The 19,244-nt window shown below is 41.3% G+C and overlaps 1 protein-coding gene across 1 annotated transcript in view; it reads right to left on the bottom strand.

Moving 5' to 3' along the window:
• The window catches only part of LOC103265247 (VPS10 domain-containing receptor SorCS3-like), a gene marked incomplete at its 3' end in the record, with an annotated part of 277,334 nt that overhangs the window by 55,161 nt on the left and 202,929 nt on the right, over nucleotides 1-19,244 (bottom strand). The window contains exon 3 of the mRNA XM_021714955.1: nucleotides 16,338-16,437. Coding sequence (XP_021570630.1) covers nucleotides 16,338-16,437 — 100 coding nt within the window. The remainder of the gene's footprint in view (nucleotides 1-16,337; nucleotides 16,438-19,244) is intronic.

The raw sequence follows: 19,244 nt of genomic DNA, 5'->3' as shown, positions 1-19,244 counted from the left end.
GTCCCTGGCACACAGTAAGATAATATGGGCTGTTATTTACTGTTCCTTATAGTCCCCCTCAGAACTTAAATAAGCTGACATTTCTCACTGACATTTGGAAAAGCCTCATGGACCACCCAAATGCTCTGCTACTCAGAGTCTCTCTCAGCAACCTGTAACTCACTTAGAAGTGCTAAGCTTACTGCTAGGATTATTACTGCTAAAAAGAAGCAGTGCAAAAAGAGCCCCTTCCCAGACCTGGCTGCTTTCAGAGATAATACTAAGTCAATTTTTACTTATTCCACCTGTGCTGTCTTAAAGGAAATCACATCAGACCTCCTAAATGGGTTATAATTCTGACAAGAGGATGAAAACAATGGGTATCATGACATAGGAAGGCAGACTGATCTACAAGTGGTGACAGGAAGTGATGGTGAAGGAATATACCAGCACAAATCTTTTAAGTCTTAAAATACTAGAGGAAGATGGAATGAGTGCACTGACCAACATATCCAGAAAAGGTCTGAATTCTTTCTTAAATCTTCTCACACAAAAAAAAACTCAATGAAAATACAACCAATGTAAAAACTATTGGTACGTACATATGCCCAGGCTCTGTGTTAGGCAGCATATGGGAACACAAAATCATATGAGGTATGGGCCCTGTTCTTTAGTCACCAGACTTGAAAAACTATCTGCTATCTTTGCAGAGTGTAGGTGACGAAATCCAGATATTAGGTTTAGAAATTAATCCAAACCTGATTATATACCAGGAATGCCTAAGAGATCTATTTTCTAACACATATCCTCAGTCTTCTCTAGAACTATAGAATTAATATCTCCATGGTTCATGACATCTGGCATTCAATATTTTTCAAAATTTTTATGTTATTTGATGCAATCAAACCATAGACTGCAATAGAGTTATGGAAACTGGGGACAAAAGTTCTATCCGGTATAAAAAAGAGTGGTGAGATATTGGGCTATCTAGGAAAATTTCATAAAGAAAAGAAGATTTATGATGAATGTTGAAAGAGGAGTAAGCTTTTGGTAGGTGAATTGGGCACATTATTGGTCACAGAAAGTAAATAGGAAAGTGCTAACATCTACGTAATTTACATGGCTTATCTTTTTTTTTATTTTAAAGATGTGGGGTACAATTTAGGGTTAGTTATAGAAATGTTGATTAAGCAGGTACCCTTGTTGATGAGGTGTGTTCCTCCCTCCCCTGGTAGTTTCCATCAACTGACATGGCTTATCCTATTTGATTCTCAAACAACTCCCATGATGCAGTGTGACAGGCATTATTGATCACCCATACAACTTCCATCATGCCCCTCCTTCTTTCTCCCTAACAGAACTCATGTTTGGTTGAGGTATCCTCTCACCCCTGTGTGGGCATGTGCTTGGAAGAAGCTGGGTCCTACTCTGGTTCCCTGAGTTTACCAGTCCTGACATGATGCACACATCATGGGAGCTGTGGGCTTCTGGAAACAGTTCTTTCCCTCTGGAAATAAGCGGTCTCTTATGTTTCTGGACATTTTCATGTTTGGGTGTGATGCTAACCACCTCTGCTACCATCTTGTCACCCACCATTAAAAAAATTAGCACAAGGACAAAGACCAACACTTTAGATGGCATAACAGAAAGAAGGGAAGTACCTTGCCCTCTACAATGTCACTGAACCAAAGAACTAACAACCTGGAGCTACCTACCTTGAGACTTTATCATAAGAATTCATACATTTCCCATGTTTCAGTCAGTTGTGTCTTGTAGAATCAAAGCATAGCTGCTGACATGGGAAAGTATCATGATTCCTATTTTATGGGAAATGGTCTGAGGGTTGGAGCAGTTAAAACTTGTCCAAGATCACAGAATTGATACTGTGAAGCAGGAAAAAGAAAAGGCAGGACAGGTAACAATATGATGTAGGCAGAACCACATAAACACCAGAAAAATGATGTAGATGTTATACCCTGGACACTGGGGAGCTGTTGAAAGTTTCTGAGTAAGGACAGACAAGCTCAAAGTGGTGATTATTGAAGGTACATAAAAAGTTCTGACTGTATCATTATTTGAGGAGTTAACTGGAATGACAGTCCTCTTCCTTACCACTGCCTTCTCATTTCCAGAGATTGAAAGTTTAGGCCCCAAGTGCCTCCCCTAAGACTTCAAGGTAAAGTCAGCATGTATAAGTTCAAAAGCAAACAGCTATGAGACTAAAGAGAAACAATCCTTGTAGGTACTTAAGAGAAGATAGTGGTATAGAATGCTTCAAACCATTTTCAATTGGCTTAAGGTTAGGCTGAAGCAGGGCAGCTTCTCTAAAAGCTATTAATGCCAAGGAAATCTCAGAGAAATAACTTTTTACAAACTTGTGTCTGCAAGGCTGGTCTCCTTTGTGCTGTAGAATTCTAATGTTTTGTGGTTTGGGATCAAGGCAGGAAGCTAAGACTAGGAAGCCAGTACTTCATTATTTCAAGTAGAGTTTCCCAAGCTAATCTGTGTGCTAAGTTTCTGCTCTGACATCAGCTCACTCCTCCAAAGGTCCAGAGCAGAGTCAGGAAATCTTCCATGCATATACATACTGCCACTACCTCCCCCGGGATGATTGAAGACTCCAGGTTCAAGCCAAAGACCACTTTGGATAATTGCATCCTATCTTTGTGGTACTCTTCTTTTGTGACTGTCCTTCTTGTCTGGCCTGGCCTAACTGCTTTAATCAGTCAAGTGCCTCTCCTGCCACTGTCCCTGCACAAGCAAAAGGTATCCTATAAAAATGGGCTGCCAATAATTTTACAGTCTCTGTGCTGAACCCTATGCCTGGGCCTGCCTTGCCTCTATGGCCTGAGTTTGTTCCAGTCTTTCTGGAGTCTTGCTGTAGGCTGGTCTTGCTGTTTGGAGGCTATTCTCAGCCTTTGCATGTCAGTAGAATTTCTCCAGTTTGGACATTTTCTCTTCTTGTTCAACTTTGACTCAGACTCTTCTCTGATTTTGCTACCTTTGGCCACTTGGCCTTAAGGACCTCATTTATCCATAACCATATGCCCTAAGATAGGTTCCCCCTCAGAATTACCCCAATTTGAAAGCTTGACCTGACCTTTTCTCCATCCACTGTCCTGGAAACTCTAGGTTAATTGAACAAAAACCAGAGTACCTAAAAACTCCCAGCTATCAGTGTGGCTAATTTAGCTAACTGTCTCCCCACATCTACCTGTATTGTGCAGTGTCTTCCCATGTAATTTAATAGGAAGAGTACTGGGTCTGAAGCCAGATATCTAATATACAGAACCATAGTTCTGCCATTAAGTGGCTGTGTAACCTTGAATAAGTGACTGCCCCCATTGATACTCAATTTCTTTGTCAATTTAATGAGAGGATTGAACGAGAAAACCTTTGAGTTATTTTCTATCTCCACATTTCTCCAAACGTAACACCAGATTCCTAAATGACAGCCATGATTGTCCAGGTTAAGGGTTCATTATAAATGGGCATATCCTTCATGAAACTATCTCCTGTTTATAGGGGCCCACTGAGATTACAATGATGATAAGGGTAATAATAATAAATAGTATTTACTAACTAGATACCATGGATCAGTCACTGGCTAAGCATTTGCAAATATTTCTCACTGAATCCTCCTATCAGCCTATAAACTGGGTACTAGTATCATCCCAATTACATAGATGAGGAAACAGAAACTTAGAAATATTTAATAATGTGCCTAAGCCACCAGCTGCTAAGAGGTAAAGCCAAGAACTCAACAAAGTGCTTCTTGTTCAAGTGGAAGGAGACCCTCAAAAACCCAGCCAGCCCCTCCCTGGTGGAGACTTCCAAGTGGGAACACCAGAGCTTGGCACTTCTGCTTACACTTGTGAAGACTTGTTTAAGTGTTGTTTGTGTATTTGAAAAAAAAACGACAGGTATTTATTTCAGTCTGTGTAGATTGGTTTTGTCTGGAAAATCCCTTCAACAATTAACCCATACTTAGATTCTGGGAAGGCTGTCTAATGTGGGTATACTTGCTGCTAGAGTCCTTTGGATGGCTGGCCATAGGCTGGATACACTTGGGTGGACCTGTTAATTGAGTATGCTGAAGTGGGCCTGAACCCTGTGTCCCTGAGGGTCAGACTGAAAGCCAGGGCTACTGAGACTGGCCTGCTGCTAAGGGCTGTCAAGGGTTTGAGGTGTTTGGGGCCAGTTCGGTGCTGGGATTGGCCAGAAGCCCAGGACTGCTGAGCACTGCCAATACTTAGAGCAGTCCATATCCCAGGACTACTGAAGTTGGCCCAGAAGTGTGTGAAATGGAGATCAGGTTCACCTTGCAGGCCTGAAGCCTATGGCTGCAAGGTCTCGCCAGGTGCCAGGGTAAGTCTGGAGGCTCAGCCCACAATCTGAGGCTGTGGGGTCCTGTCCAGTGTAGGGTTTTACTGTGGCAGGTCCAATGGTGGGGTCCAAGGCAAAGTCCTGTGATCACTTCTCTCTCTCTCTCCCAAGTGGATGGTATCTCTCCACGATGTGCTGTCTGGGGTTGGGGAAAGGGTGATGCAGGCAGTGCAAGACTGTCCTTCCTACCTTCCTCAATAGTCTTATTTCTGTGCTACACCAGGTTCTGTAATCTCTTACCTGGTTTCTTTAGCACTTGTGGTTTCTTTTGCACTTATTTTAGTAAGTGAATGGTTGCTCAAATTAATGTTTCTGTGGGGAAATAATCACTGGAGAGTCCCATTCTGCCATCTTGCCCTACCCATTCTCATCTCTACAATTATTGTTCCTTCTAATGTCCAAGCTGAAACTAGACCTTGGTTGTGATATCTAGTCAGTAGTTGCTACTGTAACTAAGATCTTGGGTCACCAGCTCTCTCCTCTTCTCACTCCTAAATGAGCATTTCATTTAACTGTGTCTGCCAGTGTTGGGTCCAAGCCTTAAAAGCCTGCATGTTTCTTGGGCCTGGCACAGTGCCCCTTAACCCAGGAGAGATCTGTGATCATACTCTGTCAAAATGGGTAATCTGAACACCACCAAGAGGGAGCAATGGATCTTGTTGTGGACCTGCAGAGATGGAGGTGGTATTTCATTGAGGTGTAACACTGGAAGGTCTGTCTAGGGTTATGGATCAGATCTGTGAATACCTGTCCTACCAGCTCCACTTGTCAAATGGGCTTGGAAGAACATGGGTGGAAACTTGCTTTGCACATACTACGGAGGGCTGGGCTACAATCATTTTAAATTAACACATCATTAAGTGAGACGAAAACAATCACTGAGAAGGCACACAGGCAGATGGGTGGATTAGAGTGAAATAGAAGGGATGCAGAGAAGGCAAGTTTAATGTACTAGGAATTGAAAGAACTTTGCCTAATTCTGGTTTGAGGAGGGTATATTCCTTCTTCAAAGACAGAAAAGTCAGCTGCATCGATATGAAATGCCTGGGAACTGGGAGACATCACTGAGCAGAGGAGAAAGCCAAAGAGGTTAACTTAACTCAGGGAAAGAGAGTCATACCTACTCTGTGACAAGTACTCTATATGCATTATGGTAATTGATTTTTAAAGTGGTTTTGTTCTGGGGGAAAAAAGAACTATTGTGGGCCTCATTTACAGATTTTAAAACTAAGGCTTCGAGAAGTTAAAAAATGCATTCAAGATCACAAAGCAAGAAAGGCATAGGCTGCATGGTGGACCCCTTTCCTCCACATCATACTGCCTCCTGGACCCTAGGGGGAACCAGAAATAGGTAACAAGTTCTAAACTGACCACCACGCTTTCCTGTTCCTGGCAGCCCCACTGAGCAGATAACCCTGTGCATTTCTCACACCTTCATCTTTTCTGGTTCATTTATTTCCTCTGTTTGGTTATCATAAGACAGCTCGAGCCATTTCTCAGAGTTAGACTCATGCTGTGGTATGACAGAGCTGACTGTCTGCATCTGCTCTCAGAGGTTCTCAACATAAAGCTGCCAGCACTGACTGAGGCCTTCATTTGTCACCAAGGCCAGTGTCTTAGTCTGCATCACCACCTCAGACCCCAACATGTGAGGACAAAGACTCACTGGTTCCAAACCCACCCCTGAGCCACTGGCAGACACAAGAATCCCAGGAAACTTGCCCTCATTACCCAGACATGTTCACCAGCAGAGTGTATGTTGAACACTGACATCTGTCATTCTGACCTTGAACCGGTAATGGGGAGACGAGCTGGGGTGAGGCATGCATGTCAGCAGCAATCTCTCTGCTTGGTTGAGCTCACCAAGGAAGAAAAAAAAAATAAAGTAATTTCTTTCACTCGTTGTGGTAGTGGTTGTTTTGTTACAGATATCTCTACCTCAGGGGCAGTGAGATCCATTTGCTATATGACTATACATCGGAACATTAGGAAAAACACATCACCCTGCCTTCCCAAGCTCTTTGGTAAAATTGTTCTCGCCTATGATGCTCAGAAAACATACCCGGAAGGTCTGGAGGAGGGCTGGGCAAGAAAAAGAGATGACAAAGTGGGATGCTTAACACAGGCACCTCATCAGTCTGAGACGTCTGTAGCCAGCCTTCCTTAGACACGGGTCTCATGCTATCAAGTCCCAGCTCAGAAGGCTGCTATGGCTCCCCTTGTCCTTCTGCATTGGGACCTAACTCTATCTCTGCACTTTTGGGGATCTACGGTATCTAACCCTACCCTACCTTCTCTGAATTTGCAACTGTTAAACCCATCACACCCATTAGAATTGCCATACCCTCATCCCCCTATCAGATTGTCTTTTCTTTTCTCTCCTCCAAATCCCAACTTCCTTCCAAAGTCTGCCTGATTTTTACATCTACCTTTCACTGTCTCTGATTATACCATAGACAATATCTCTCTTCAAGTTTGGTACTGCATTCACTCCTTCAGACTTGAATACACTATCTTCTTTTTAAAGGCCCTTGAAGTATAACATTTCCAGAATTTCATTTAGCCCTGGTTTAGAAGCCCTCATCAATGTTCATCATGTTATTTTCTCTTATCCAGCCTGAGTCTCTCAAGCTGCAGTTCAATGACTTCTCCTTTGTGTTGGGCCCTTGTTTTTTCCTGCTCCTATCACTGGCTCTGCCATAGCCATTACTCTGTACCCTTGACTCACATTCAACCCTGAATGGAATCCCTCCTCAGAGGCTTTATTGAGCAATTATCACAGTCAAATGAACCAGGCAGCAACTCAGGTCACAGCACCTCATGTGATCATCCAGGAACATAAGCTTCCTTAAATCCTTGGATCAGCCAAAGTCAGAGTCCACAAAGAATAGCAACCGATTTTTCTTCTTGTGTTTTTAACTCTCAAGTTTTCATAACAACCTTTGTGGAAAATCTTCTATAGACATATAGATGCATATGCACCCATGTACATACACATAAAACCTCAACAATACAAGTTAAATTTTAAAATGTGTTGGGCAAACATAAGGCCCTAAGAAGTGTAGTAAGTGGCTAATTTTTATTATTTCTCTAAAATGCCTGGATAATCTTACTGCAAATCGTATCTTTCTTTTTAAAAAATATGATATACTTGATGCAAACCCTAAAGGGCACTTTGGAGAAAAGCCAAGCTATAGGTTTATATTCTTCCCATTTTCAAATAAAATGCAAAAGAAAAAACTGGTAATCATTTTAATGAGCCTTTAAATAAATTATTGGCCAGAGCATATTGCAGTCATTTATACAGGGAACTATATACATATATTTGCTGAGAAAGTGACATTCTTTGTGACTAAAGAATGAATTTCCAAGAATTACTCTAGATTCTTTTTCCTTTAAGTGATTAGTTTGAACTGAAGCACACTTCATAGCCACTCCATCACTGGGCACACTTACAAAAGCAGATGAAAATTTCTAAACCAGTGTCTTTCCCCTTATTGATCCACTTTTTGTATGATTTCCTAGCTCCTGATAAGGTCTGATACTTTCTTTCCCTTTCTGAAGGGATACTTTTTCTTTTCTGGTCCCTTTCTAGACACACCAAGAGGAAAAAATTTTGAACTTGGAGTCAGTACATGAGGAAGGTTTGGTCCATGTCTATTCTTTTCTTTCTTTTTTTTTTTTATTTAAAAAATTTTTATTTTCAAAAATTTTTTAAGTGATTTAAGGCAGGACACAAATATGACTCCAAGACAATTATTAATATTAAAGATTTGGGGGCAAGTGCCAGGTGGGGGGTTTAAAAAAAGGATTCATCATTGCGAAGCTTCTGTTTCCAAGGATATTTCATTTTCTAGATTTTTTTGAATATATACTAGCCAAAACCAGCAAAAATGGGCTTTCTTTCAGGGATAGATTTGACATCATTAAAAAAAATCTAGATAGCTTTTTTGGGTTAACTCCTTCCTTTCACATATTTTTCCCTAAACACATCTCCAGAAACACTGCTCTAGCCTCTTGGTAACTATGTTAATTTATGAGGCAAGAAAATGAGGTGGTTGTGAATTAATAAGAGTGGGACAATTTTTTCCCATCAGCAGAACAATCAATCTCTCTCAGGCCATCAGCAGGTTTGGTTTTAAAAGACAGAGAAGAAGATGGAGAAAAAGAAGGTGGCAGTGTGACTCATGGATGAGGCAGGATGTAAGGTTCTTAGAAACTCCAGGGTTCTGAAGGTTGTACCCTCAAGGTGCCAAAAAGCAGACAGTTCCTCAGGGGAGGCCCAGTAGCTGCAGTGGTCAGCACTAGAGGCATACAGGCTGCTAGAGCCCAGATTCCAGTCTGTGATTATGATGCCAGCTCCACCAGCATCATAACAGTCTTCCCCTTTCTTTCAAGAGCGCATTTCTTTCAAAGCAAAATTATATCTTTCATTTTCCTCTAGTTATGTTTCTAAGAGGAGGGACAAATTGACAATCTTTTTTCCCCATTTTACAGATTGAGAAGCTGAGGATCAGAGAATTCGAATGACTTTCCCAGTGCCCTATGGCTAGTTAGAAGAAAAGCCTAACAGAAATCCTGATTCTTTTCCTAAATCACTCCTCATCTTCCCTTGCTCCCTCCTCAGTACCCAGCCTCTTGTTTCTAACCAAGTCATTTGGCCTTGGTCACACGACTCAACTGTTCTGTTTCCAACACTTAAAAGACAGTTTAGAATCCAGGTCTTTGGTTTCCCACCCGGGTTCATCAGAAATGGAATTTCAGCCACAAAACCCTTTGAACCTTGAGAGTGAGCTTGGAACACAGAGAAACCATGAATGTCTCTGTGAACATTAAGGCCATCACTGACATTCAGGAAGACAGGTAGGGGATGCCATCCTATCACTCCACACTTGAGCTTGCTCTGTACTCAGTCAGTGTTCTCCATCAGATTGAAATTTTCCAGCTGTCAGCAGTCTGTGGGCTTGGCAGAGGCCACTAGACTAGGAGTCAGTAGACTTCTACAGCCCCAGCTCTGCTGCAATTGACTCGATGGTCTCAGCAAAGCCCCTGAGCACCCTCCTCTGTTCAACGAGGGCATGCACAGACAGTCTCTGAGAGCCCTTTAAGCATCAGCATGCAATAAATCTAAGAATTAAATATAAGTGGAAGTGAGTTAAATGGGCACATTAGATCAAATAAGTGTGACCATCAGCAGCAAATCTGAGCAAATTGCTAACATATCAGTGCCAAACTTTCATCATCTGTAAATTGCATGATGATAGTACCAATAGAATAAGGTTGTTTTTGAAGTATGAAGTGAGTTGATTCATGAAAAGTATTTAGAATAGTTTTCACATGTAGTAAACTCTCAAAAAATGCTACCTTCTAATTGTTATTTTCATCGTTATCACTTTTATCATAGACACATGTTAGCTTTGTGAAGAGAAACAGAAACAAGCACTAAGAGGGACTTCTCTTTTTTGCTCTTTAACAGATAGTTTATTATGCACATTTTCTCAAGGGAGAGAGAAGGACCCACAGAGAGAAGATATCTAACTGAGGCTTCACTAAGTCAATAGCCATGAAGGAGAGAGTGTTATACAGCAGAGCCGGGCTCCTGCCTTCTCCTGAGGCCTGTGGTGTCCTCTACCCTGGACTGCCAAAACAGATCCAGGCAGCCACACTAGCTCCCTTGCATGCAGGAGGTAGACTGTGCATGCCTGTATAAAGACAGTGATGCTCCTGTGAAGTCATATTAGCTCATACTGTCAGAACCCCCTTAACTGTGGCATTGAGGATGCTGCTGCTCTGAGTTCTAACAGCACAGCCAGTGTGTTACAAGGACCCACCTTGTGACCAAGAAACTGTATGTTCAGAAAAGATGGCATGTGTAGGACGTTTTGACCAGCAAATAGGAAGCAAGCCCTCTTTCACAGTTTGACAGAGGCAGCTTATTCATCAGTGGAATCTGACTGTAATTCCCACTGTATTTCTGCAGGGTAGCCTGGAAGTAATGATCCTTCACACTGGTAAATCAATTAGGAATGGAGGATCTAATACCCTCTCCTCCTCCAAAAAACCACTGCTAATCTGCTAACTTTAAAGAGCAGAACTCCTCAGGCAACAGGCTTAACCACTAATAGAGTGATGACTACAACTCACCTGGTTGTTATACTTGTGGCAGGGTCACCAATCCTGTGGTCAGATAAAGGTGAACAGGGATTCTGGACCCTCTCTTATTAGCTGTTTTACAAATTCAAGTGCCTAACTTTTGAGCCAGAGCAATTAGACCATAACATACCTGCATTTCCCTGTCCAAAGACTCATTCTCAAATAAACTCACCCATGGGAGTCAAGCCCTTCTCTGGTTGAGGCACAAAGCCTTGAGTCTGTGTGTACAAAGCACAACTCTGGTAAATGCAGACTTGACCTTGGCACTTGCCATTCTGCATGAGCCTGAGGACAGGAGTCAACTGACAATAATAAGTTCTGGGAACCCAGGAATGTTTATCTCCTGCAAGAGAAAGGAGTAGTTTTGAGCTGGAGTTCATGGCCCCCACCATGGTAGAGCCTCTCCTCTGGGAGACAAACCCTACCTACTCCTGCTTCCAGAACTAACACACTGTTCTTCATTTTCCAATTGTCAGGCTCAGATACATTCAGCAATGCTGGGCTCCAGTCAGTCAGTTGGGCTCAAACCCAGGCAATGGTCAATGGCCAGAGAAAGGAGCCAGGGATACAGAATTCATCTCATATATAGTCAGGGCAAGTAAAGGTAATTAAAATAATGCTGATGCTACCACACCACAGGACAGCAGTCTAGGGCAACTTCAACTGGGGCAGCTTCAAGTATTTCATGTCAGTACTCTCATTTAGACAGGGGATTATAATACCTGCTAGACAAAATGATAACATCCTGCTCACAGCTTGTGAGAAAAACAATGCTACCAGTCCAAATTCCAACTTCCTCAAGGTAGTCGAGAACTGCTGAATGTATCCTGACTAACTTGTCTCTAACATGAACTCACTGACCCTGAACATTTATTATAATACTACATGAAAGGGACTGGCAGTAGTGGGTCACTGTAGGGGTGGGGGGGTGCATATAACACTAATAAGGGTACCTAATTCCAAACCAGGCAAAGTGAGTACCAAAGGAAGGCCCAAACTTCACCTGTACAATGACCACTTATGTACCTAACCCTGAATTGTACCTCACAAATTTAACAAAAAAAAAAAAAAAAAAAAACACTGGCAAGACTGCTGCAAAATTACTATTCACAGTTATCACAGCCTTGGGTAATTTACAACAATCTATTTTCTTATTTTGCCTGCTTTCTAAACTGACTGGTAGGATTAATATCATGCTGATAAAGTTCTTTAAAAGGAGCTTAGTATAGTAAGTGCTCAGCTAGTGCTAAGAATATTACTTCTAGAAGAAAACTACACACAGTGTATTAACTATCTGTATTTGAAAATGTTTATGTTGTCAAAAAGTGCTGTGACAACCCAAAGGGTACCAGGTCCACTGCCAGGGGAATGAGAGCCAGCTGGAAGCCCAAACTTCACCTGCATGCAGTCTACCTATGTAGTTCATCCACACTTGTACTCCCCATGTCTATAATAAAATAAAATTTTTAAAAAGTGTTTTTAAAAAAATCAACAATTAGCTTTGGGAGCAACTATACAAATACAAGCTCAATTTGCTGTTTTGCCAGGGGCAACAGATCTCATTTGACATATTCATAGCCTCCAAGGAAAGCAGCAGCCATCTGTTAAATAAATAACTCATTAGGTGAAAAGCAAGTGCTTCTCCTAGATGAGCTCAAAAATCTGCCAGAGACTACTACCATTAACTGGCTGATGAACATGGGGAGCTACAGATAACTTGTGGACTGAGGGAATCCAAAGAATCTTACTTAACACAAGCTGAGATGAGAATTCAGATGACCACAGGTTTAAACTTCAAGGCATATTTAAGAAATACACTTTCACAAAAAGTTGCATTACAAGTCGTAATGACCCATGAACCAGAGTTCTAGACTAACAAGGAAACAAATAATAGTAGCTTCATTTATATCAAATCATCATTTGGCCTAAGTGGCTGGAGAAGGGGGACGTCTACTAAACTGAATATTCAGGTTAGAAGAAAGCCATTCATCATGTAGAATACATATGCATCATCAACATCTAGAGGCTCAGATACAATTCATACCACTTAATGAAATGAAATAGAATTCAATTTCATCTTTCCTTTGATGATCCAGAAAGCACTTCAGGATTATATAGGCTCCTTAAGAACATTACTTCCTATTGCTATTTTCAACAAATAAAAAATAAATCCATGCTATTAGACTGATGTTTGTCTTTCCCCAATCTAAGTGAAGAAAATGTACTGTGCTTTTAACTTTCTGTGTCACAGTGTCTTTTAAGTGGGTGGTAATTGTACGTTGATGATGTTTCTCAGAGAAGAAAAACAAGATAGACCTAACTTCTGTTTACTGCACAGTAGATTCCTGTGCGAAATTCCTCCAGAGAGCTCATAGCCTGAATATCACCTCTAGGAAGGATAACAGAGGTGATACTTCTGTGCCAGTGATCTCCAAATCCCAGCTCTAAGTTCCTGCCAACCCTCAGCATCTGCCTAACCCGCCCTTTGTCTCCCTCACTTCTAAGAACTTAAGTTGTGCTAAGAAGAGCTCAGATGATCAGGAGCAGAAAAACAGTAAAAGACCATATGAAACATTATTATGATAGTCCCCAAGAGATAAATCCCAAATGACAGATAAATCTCAAAGTGGATGCAAACAGGTATAGGCTGTTCATAGGCTACTTAGGGACGTCCTCACAAAGCAGCTAATCTATATGAAAATATGGTTAATCCTGTTGTGATCCACATGTAGGACAGAGATAAGGATATCTTTCATATGCCAAACACCCAGTTCCTGCTTCTCCCAAAGCATATAACCCTCACTGTGATCCAGTGACCCCAAGGCACTCAAGTGAGATGAGAGGAGCACTAAACTGGAAGTCATGAGCCAACTGCCAAGGCTGCCAGTAACCCACTGAGTGGCCTAGGTGGAGCAGAAGAAAGCTGTGGGCCTCAGTTTCCTTCTCAAGGAGGAAGAATGGGAGATTAAAAATTGATGCAGATCTTCACTGACCTGATTCAGTCAGTTTTTATTGTGTGTCCATCAAGGAAATGACATCAAGCTGTAATTCAACATCATGAAGCAATTTTGAATCTGTAGGCTGTGATTGTATAGGAGGAAATAGTGCAAAGGATGAGCTGATGCCAATAAAATTGAATTGACCTTCTAACAGCATGCAGATATAGGTAAATGATTCCTAACTGAGATTCCATGGAAATTTTGGGTCCATGGTGGGATTTGGGATGTTCACAAATCCCTCAAAATGCATGAAAATATTTGTGGTATAGGCATGTTTCTAGAGAGGAGGTCTAGAACTTTAATCACAAGTGCAAAAGATTTGCAGTTCAAAAGCTGTTAAACACACTGTTGGTGGGAATATAAATTAGTACAGCTGTTATGAAAAATAGTATGAAGATTCCACAAAAAATTAAAAATAAAACTACCATATGATCTAGTAATTTCAATACTGGGTAAGAAATAATTCATATGAAATACAATCAGCATACTGAAGATAGCTATACTCCAGTGATTATTGCAGCACTGTTCACAATAGCCAAAATATGGAATCAACCTAGAATTCATCAATATATGAATGGATAAAGAAAATGTGGCATATATACACAATGAAATACTATTCAGCCTTGAAAAAGAAATAAATCCTGTCATTTGCAACAACATTGATGAACCTGGAAGATATTATGCTAAATGAAACAAGTCAAGCATAGAAAGATATATATCTCATGTTCTCATTCATTTGTGGTATCTAAAAAAGTTAATCTCATAAAACTAGAGAGTAAAATGGGGTTACCAGGAGTTACCAGAAGACAGGGTGGTTAGGGAAGAGGCAAGGTTGGAGAAATGTTAGTCAAAAATAAATAATTATAGTTTTATAGAAGGAATCAGTTCAAAAGCTCTATTATATGGCATGGTGACTACAGTTACTGATTGTATTCTTGAAAAGTGCTAAAACAGTGAATATTAAGTGTTCTCATCACAAAAATGGTAACTATATAAGGTACTGAATTTGTTAATTAGCTAGATTTAACTATTCCACAATGTATATGTACTTCAAAACATTATGCTGCATATGATACATACATACAATTTTGTGTCAATATAAAAATAAATAAACTTGACCAAAAAAACCCATAAATAACCACTTGTCTAGATGAAAACTGTGGTTCTTTTCAGCTCTAACAGTCAATAATTCAAATAACAGTACTGAAAAATGTGAAAATAACAACTCTTTGCAACAAAGAAAAAAACTACTCAGTAAAAACCCATAATAGGCACATAATCAGCCACCTTAAGGATCAAGGCGTTGGCACTTGGTCAGTGGGCACAGTCTAGGGGTCTGGAAGACTTTGCAGCTGCTGCATATTACAGTTATCAATCACCAACACTGAACCCAGAGCCAGCAATTCTGCTTCCTCATTTTCTGGGGGTATTTACGAGAACTGGAGGTGGAGGTGAGGAGGAGGTGCATGGACTCATGTTAGCTATTCTACTTAGAGCAGCAAAAAAAGTCACCATTCCCAGCCACAGCTTGAACTCTGCCACATTGAAATCAGAGATCCAGGACATCTGCAGAAAGGTTTGAAGCTCACTCCTGAGTTTACCTCAATGAAGGAAACATTTGCAAAGCCACTGGGGAATGCAAATCAGATTGCAAGAAGAGAGCTTGGCTATGCCATTTTTTTTTTTTTTTTAGCCTTTTAGAAATATTAAAATGACTTTTTATGTGGTCATTTTGGTGCATTCATTTGAACCAGGTCTGCCTGAGTTTCTAAACAACAGTACTTTCCTAGCTGGGGAAAGATCACATGTCCCCAAAGACAATACATTGTGCAATATTTTTATTTTTATTTTTTAATTTTTTTGAGTTGGAGTCTCACTCTGTCGCCCAGACTGGAGTGCAGTGGCCGCTCCTGGCCACCACAGCCTCAACCTGCTGGACTCCGGCGATCTTTCCGCCTCAGCCTTTCAAGTAGCCGGAATTACAGGCATGCACTACCACACCCGGCTGATTTTTTGATTTATTGTAGAGATGAGGTCTCGCTGCCCAGGTGGGTCTCGAACCCGCGGGCTCAGGCAATCCACTCACCTCAGCCTCCCAAAGGTGTGGGATTACAGGTTGAGCCACCGAGTCCGGCTTATATTGTGCAGTATTTTTAAAAACTGTCCATTGTTCCATGGAATCCAGGTTTCCTCCTCCCAGTAGGTTTCCATGACCAAGGACTGAACTTACATGATTTCATTCTGGCTGCTAAGTCAAGAGGAAAACAGAGAAGCAGAAGCCGAGTCTGCTCTCCCTTCCTTCAGAAACAGCTCAGAATCAAGTTGAAGAATCCAAAAGGTGCCTTTCCTTTCCTTGGCAGAAATGGACTCCCCATGAATAAGAGGCTCCAAGAAAACAGACCAGCAAGAGGGAGACTGTGGAAAGTCAAGCAAACTCATGCTCAACTCTGGAGTCAAGCAAACCCATGCTCAAATTCTAGATGTTACCACTGTCTTCTTCAGGGTAGAAAGTTACCTGAAAGTTACTTAATCTCACCTGAAAAATGAGAACAATAATAATTTATACCCCACAGATTCATCATGAGAATAAATGAGATAAGACAGAGAAACCTCTTACAAAGTTATACAGTTTTATTGGTGGTATTGCTGCTGTTCCTGCTATTATTGTTCTTAATATCAAGGCTGTTTGTGAAGTTCCTGGCATATAAACCATGCCTTTATTAGTGATTCTATGGCTGCTGAGTGTTTTCGTTTCTCCTGGCCCTACGTAGTCCTACTACCCAGTAGGAGTATTCAGGACCCACTGACCTCTCCTCTTACCTTCCTTTTGTTGGTAGGATTAACATAGAGGTAACTGAGGACAGTCTTCAAACCCACTTTGTCATTCAGCTTTTCATAGGTGGTGCCATAATCCGTTGATCTGCAGATAAGAGAGAAAAAAAGAAAGGGAGAGATTGTTTTACTGAATGGAAACTATGTTTAAAGGGGAGCCAGGCTCTCCCCTCTTTGTTTCAAAATCACATGAGTGCTCAAAAGTGTTCTATGAAGATAAAAAGCCCCATTAATTTTAGAAGAGCAATTAGACTAATGCATCAGCTTACTACCTGAGCTCACTCCCCTTTGCTCCCGGCCTTTCTCAGAGACCTACTTTTTGCCTTTTGTGAAGTTGTGGGTGAAAGGAGCCACAGGAGACTGACTGTTGCCCACGTTGCTCAGCCCTTGGTTCTGTGTGGTGCTGTGGAGGGGCACAAGTTCCCAGCAGTTGGCCCTCTATGCAGAAGCTGTATGCGGAGGCCATGGAGAGAGTGGACAGACTGTTTCCTGAGATCACTAGGGTGCAACCAACTTCAGGTCTGCTCCACTGGGCCTGAAACAAGGGGAGCCTTGGAGATACAGGAAGTGCCAAAGAACCTGTGGGGTCCAATGGTTGCATGAGACCACACTAAGCAAAAGGTTTGATGCTTTACATAGGGACAACAATGGGGTGTGTCTGGGCTGAGAAACTGGTGACACTGAACTGCTTACAGCGGCTCATCATTCCAGTTATACCACCAGCTACTTGTTCCTCCTTTCTATCGGACTGACCTTATGCCAAAACAGAAGTAAAGGCTCAGAAAACAAAGGCAAGCCAAGCCATTGGCTTCTTGCTTTTTATCTTGTCCTTCCATAGTAAAAGAGGGAGACAGTCTTCCAAACAGTGAGATTTGAGCAACTGAACTCCCTGCCTCAATTTTCACCGAGTCCCAAGTCCCTGCCTCACACCTACCTCCTTCCCTTTCCCCACCACCAGTATCATCAGGTTCTCACCTTCACTTTCTGTCATTACCCCCCTTGGCTAGACTCACAAAACTTCTCCATCTCGGGCTTTAGAAGGGCACAGAGGTCAACTTATTTTCTCTGTTGTGGGTACTTGCACTCTTTCTCAATCTCAGTTTGCAACTCTGGCTCTGGGGCTCCCCTTAACTTTGGCATCTTGATGTCCTAGTAATTACCTGCCCCTGCCTTTTCACTGGACGTTTATCCACCTTCTAGTGCTAATCTGACACACAGCTCAGCTTCAGAAACCACCAGAAAAACTAGCCATGACTTTTAAGAGTTGTCCCCACCCCCATCCAAACCGGCATAGGCCTTATCCCCAAGCAGTGTAAACACCCACTGTACCTACTCTGTTAAGGTTTCATGAGCCCTCTTTCCAATCACCACTAATCTCTCCTCTGTACCACAATAAATTTCCCTGTTCTTAGGTGCCCAAGGCATATTATACATGCCTCTGTTCCAAATCTTTGATAGTGCAGTGATTAACTTCTTTATGTTCTGTTTCCCCAATCACAACATAATCTCCTCAAAAACAAAGAATTTCAAAAAACACTATAATAAGAGAAAAGAACATGAACTTCGGGTGTAGCAAAATCTGTTTCATTCCTACATCTTCATCTTTCTGGTTGCATGAACTTGTGCAAGTTACCCTGCTAGAGCATCAGGTTTCTTATCTGAAAAGTGGGGATAATCTGATCTCACAAGGCATTTGTGAGGATGCAAAAGCATAACACATGGGAAACCTCCTAACAGGATGAAGGTTTACTAAAATGTTTAAAAAATAAAAATAATTTGCGTGCAGGTATCTTTTTGATAGAGTGATTTGAGTTCTTCAGGGTATATTCCCAAGTAGGGGGATTGCAGGGTCATATGGGAGGTCGATATTTAGAGCTTTTTGAAACCGCCACACTGCTTTCCACAGGGATTGAACTAGTTTACACCCCCACCAACAGTGTAGTTCACAGCATTGTTCACAATAGCAAGAACCTGGAACCAACCATGCTGTCCATCAAAAGAGGACTAGATGAAAAAGATGTGGTACATATACATGATGGCATACTATGCAGTCATAAAAAAGAACAAAATCATGAATTTCATAGCAACCTGGATGAAACTAGAGTTTATAACACTGAGTGATCTCTCACAGAAACAAAGATCTGAGTATCATGTGTTCTCACTCACATAGTGGACCTTGAACATCTATCATAACACTATAAGAAAAGGATTGATAGTGGTGGGAAACTATGGGGGAGGTAGGGAGGGGATGGGAGGTGGGATTAATGGTAGTCAATTTCTGTCTGGGGACGGGGAGACACCTCCTATCAACAAGGGTGCCTGAACAATGCACATTTATATACCTAACCCTTAACTGTACCTCACAATTTTATATTAAAAAAATATTTAAAAAAAGAAAAAGAAAAAGGAATTTGTTCATTTTTCCTTTCTCTAAAATGTACAGAAGAAGGTTTTACACATTATGCACACTCAGCATATTTTTTAAATAAACAAATGCCTGTATTTCAAATCCCTCCATAGGCTACTGGCTTCACATCGTCATGGGTAATGCTAGCTTTAATAACCAGTCCCTCAATCCTCAGAGGATTTCTTATCCTCTGTCTCTTATTTACTTCAGGCACAGAAGCTCTGGGTGTCACTCCCAATTTTTCTGTTTGTCTTTATCTCTAGTACCCAGCTCAGTCTCCAAGTCCTAATGATTCTATCTCCTGAATAACTTAGATGCCTGGTATCCTTTCCAATGTCACACAAATGCTATGCTCTAATATCATCATATTTGCAATGCTCCTCCAGCTCCAGTTAGATGCTCTTTTTCCCATCTTATACCTCCCCTACCCATCCTCCATGCAGTTATAAGGTGCTATTTCTTTTTTTTTTTTTTTTTTTTTTTTTTGT

This window comes from Carlito syrichta, unplaced genomic scaffold (genome assembly GCF_000164805.1).
Source record: "Carlito syrichta isolate Samal-C Ts95f unplaced genomic scaffold, Tarsius_syrichta-2.0.1 Scaffold306069, whole genome shotgun sequence".
In the NCBI taxonomy this organism is placed as follows: domain Eukaryota; kingdom Metazoa; phylum Chordata; class Mammalia; order Primates; family Tarsiidae; genus Carlito; species Carlito syrichta.
Note: the sequence above shows the minus strand (reverse complement) of the source record. Positions and strands in the feature narration are given on the sequence as shown.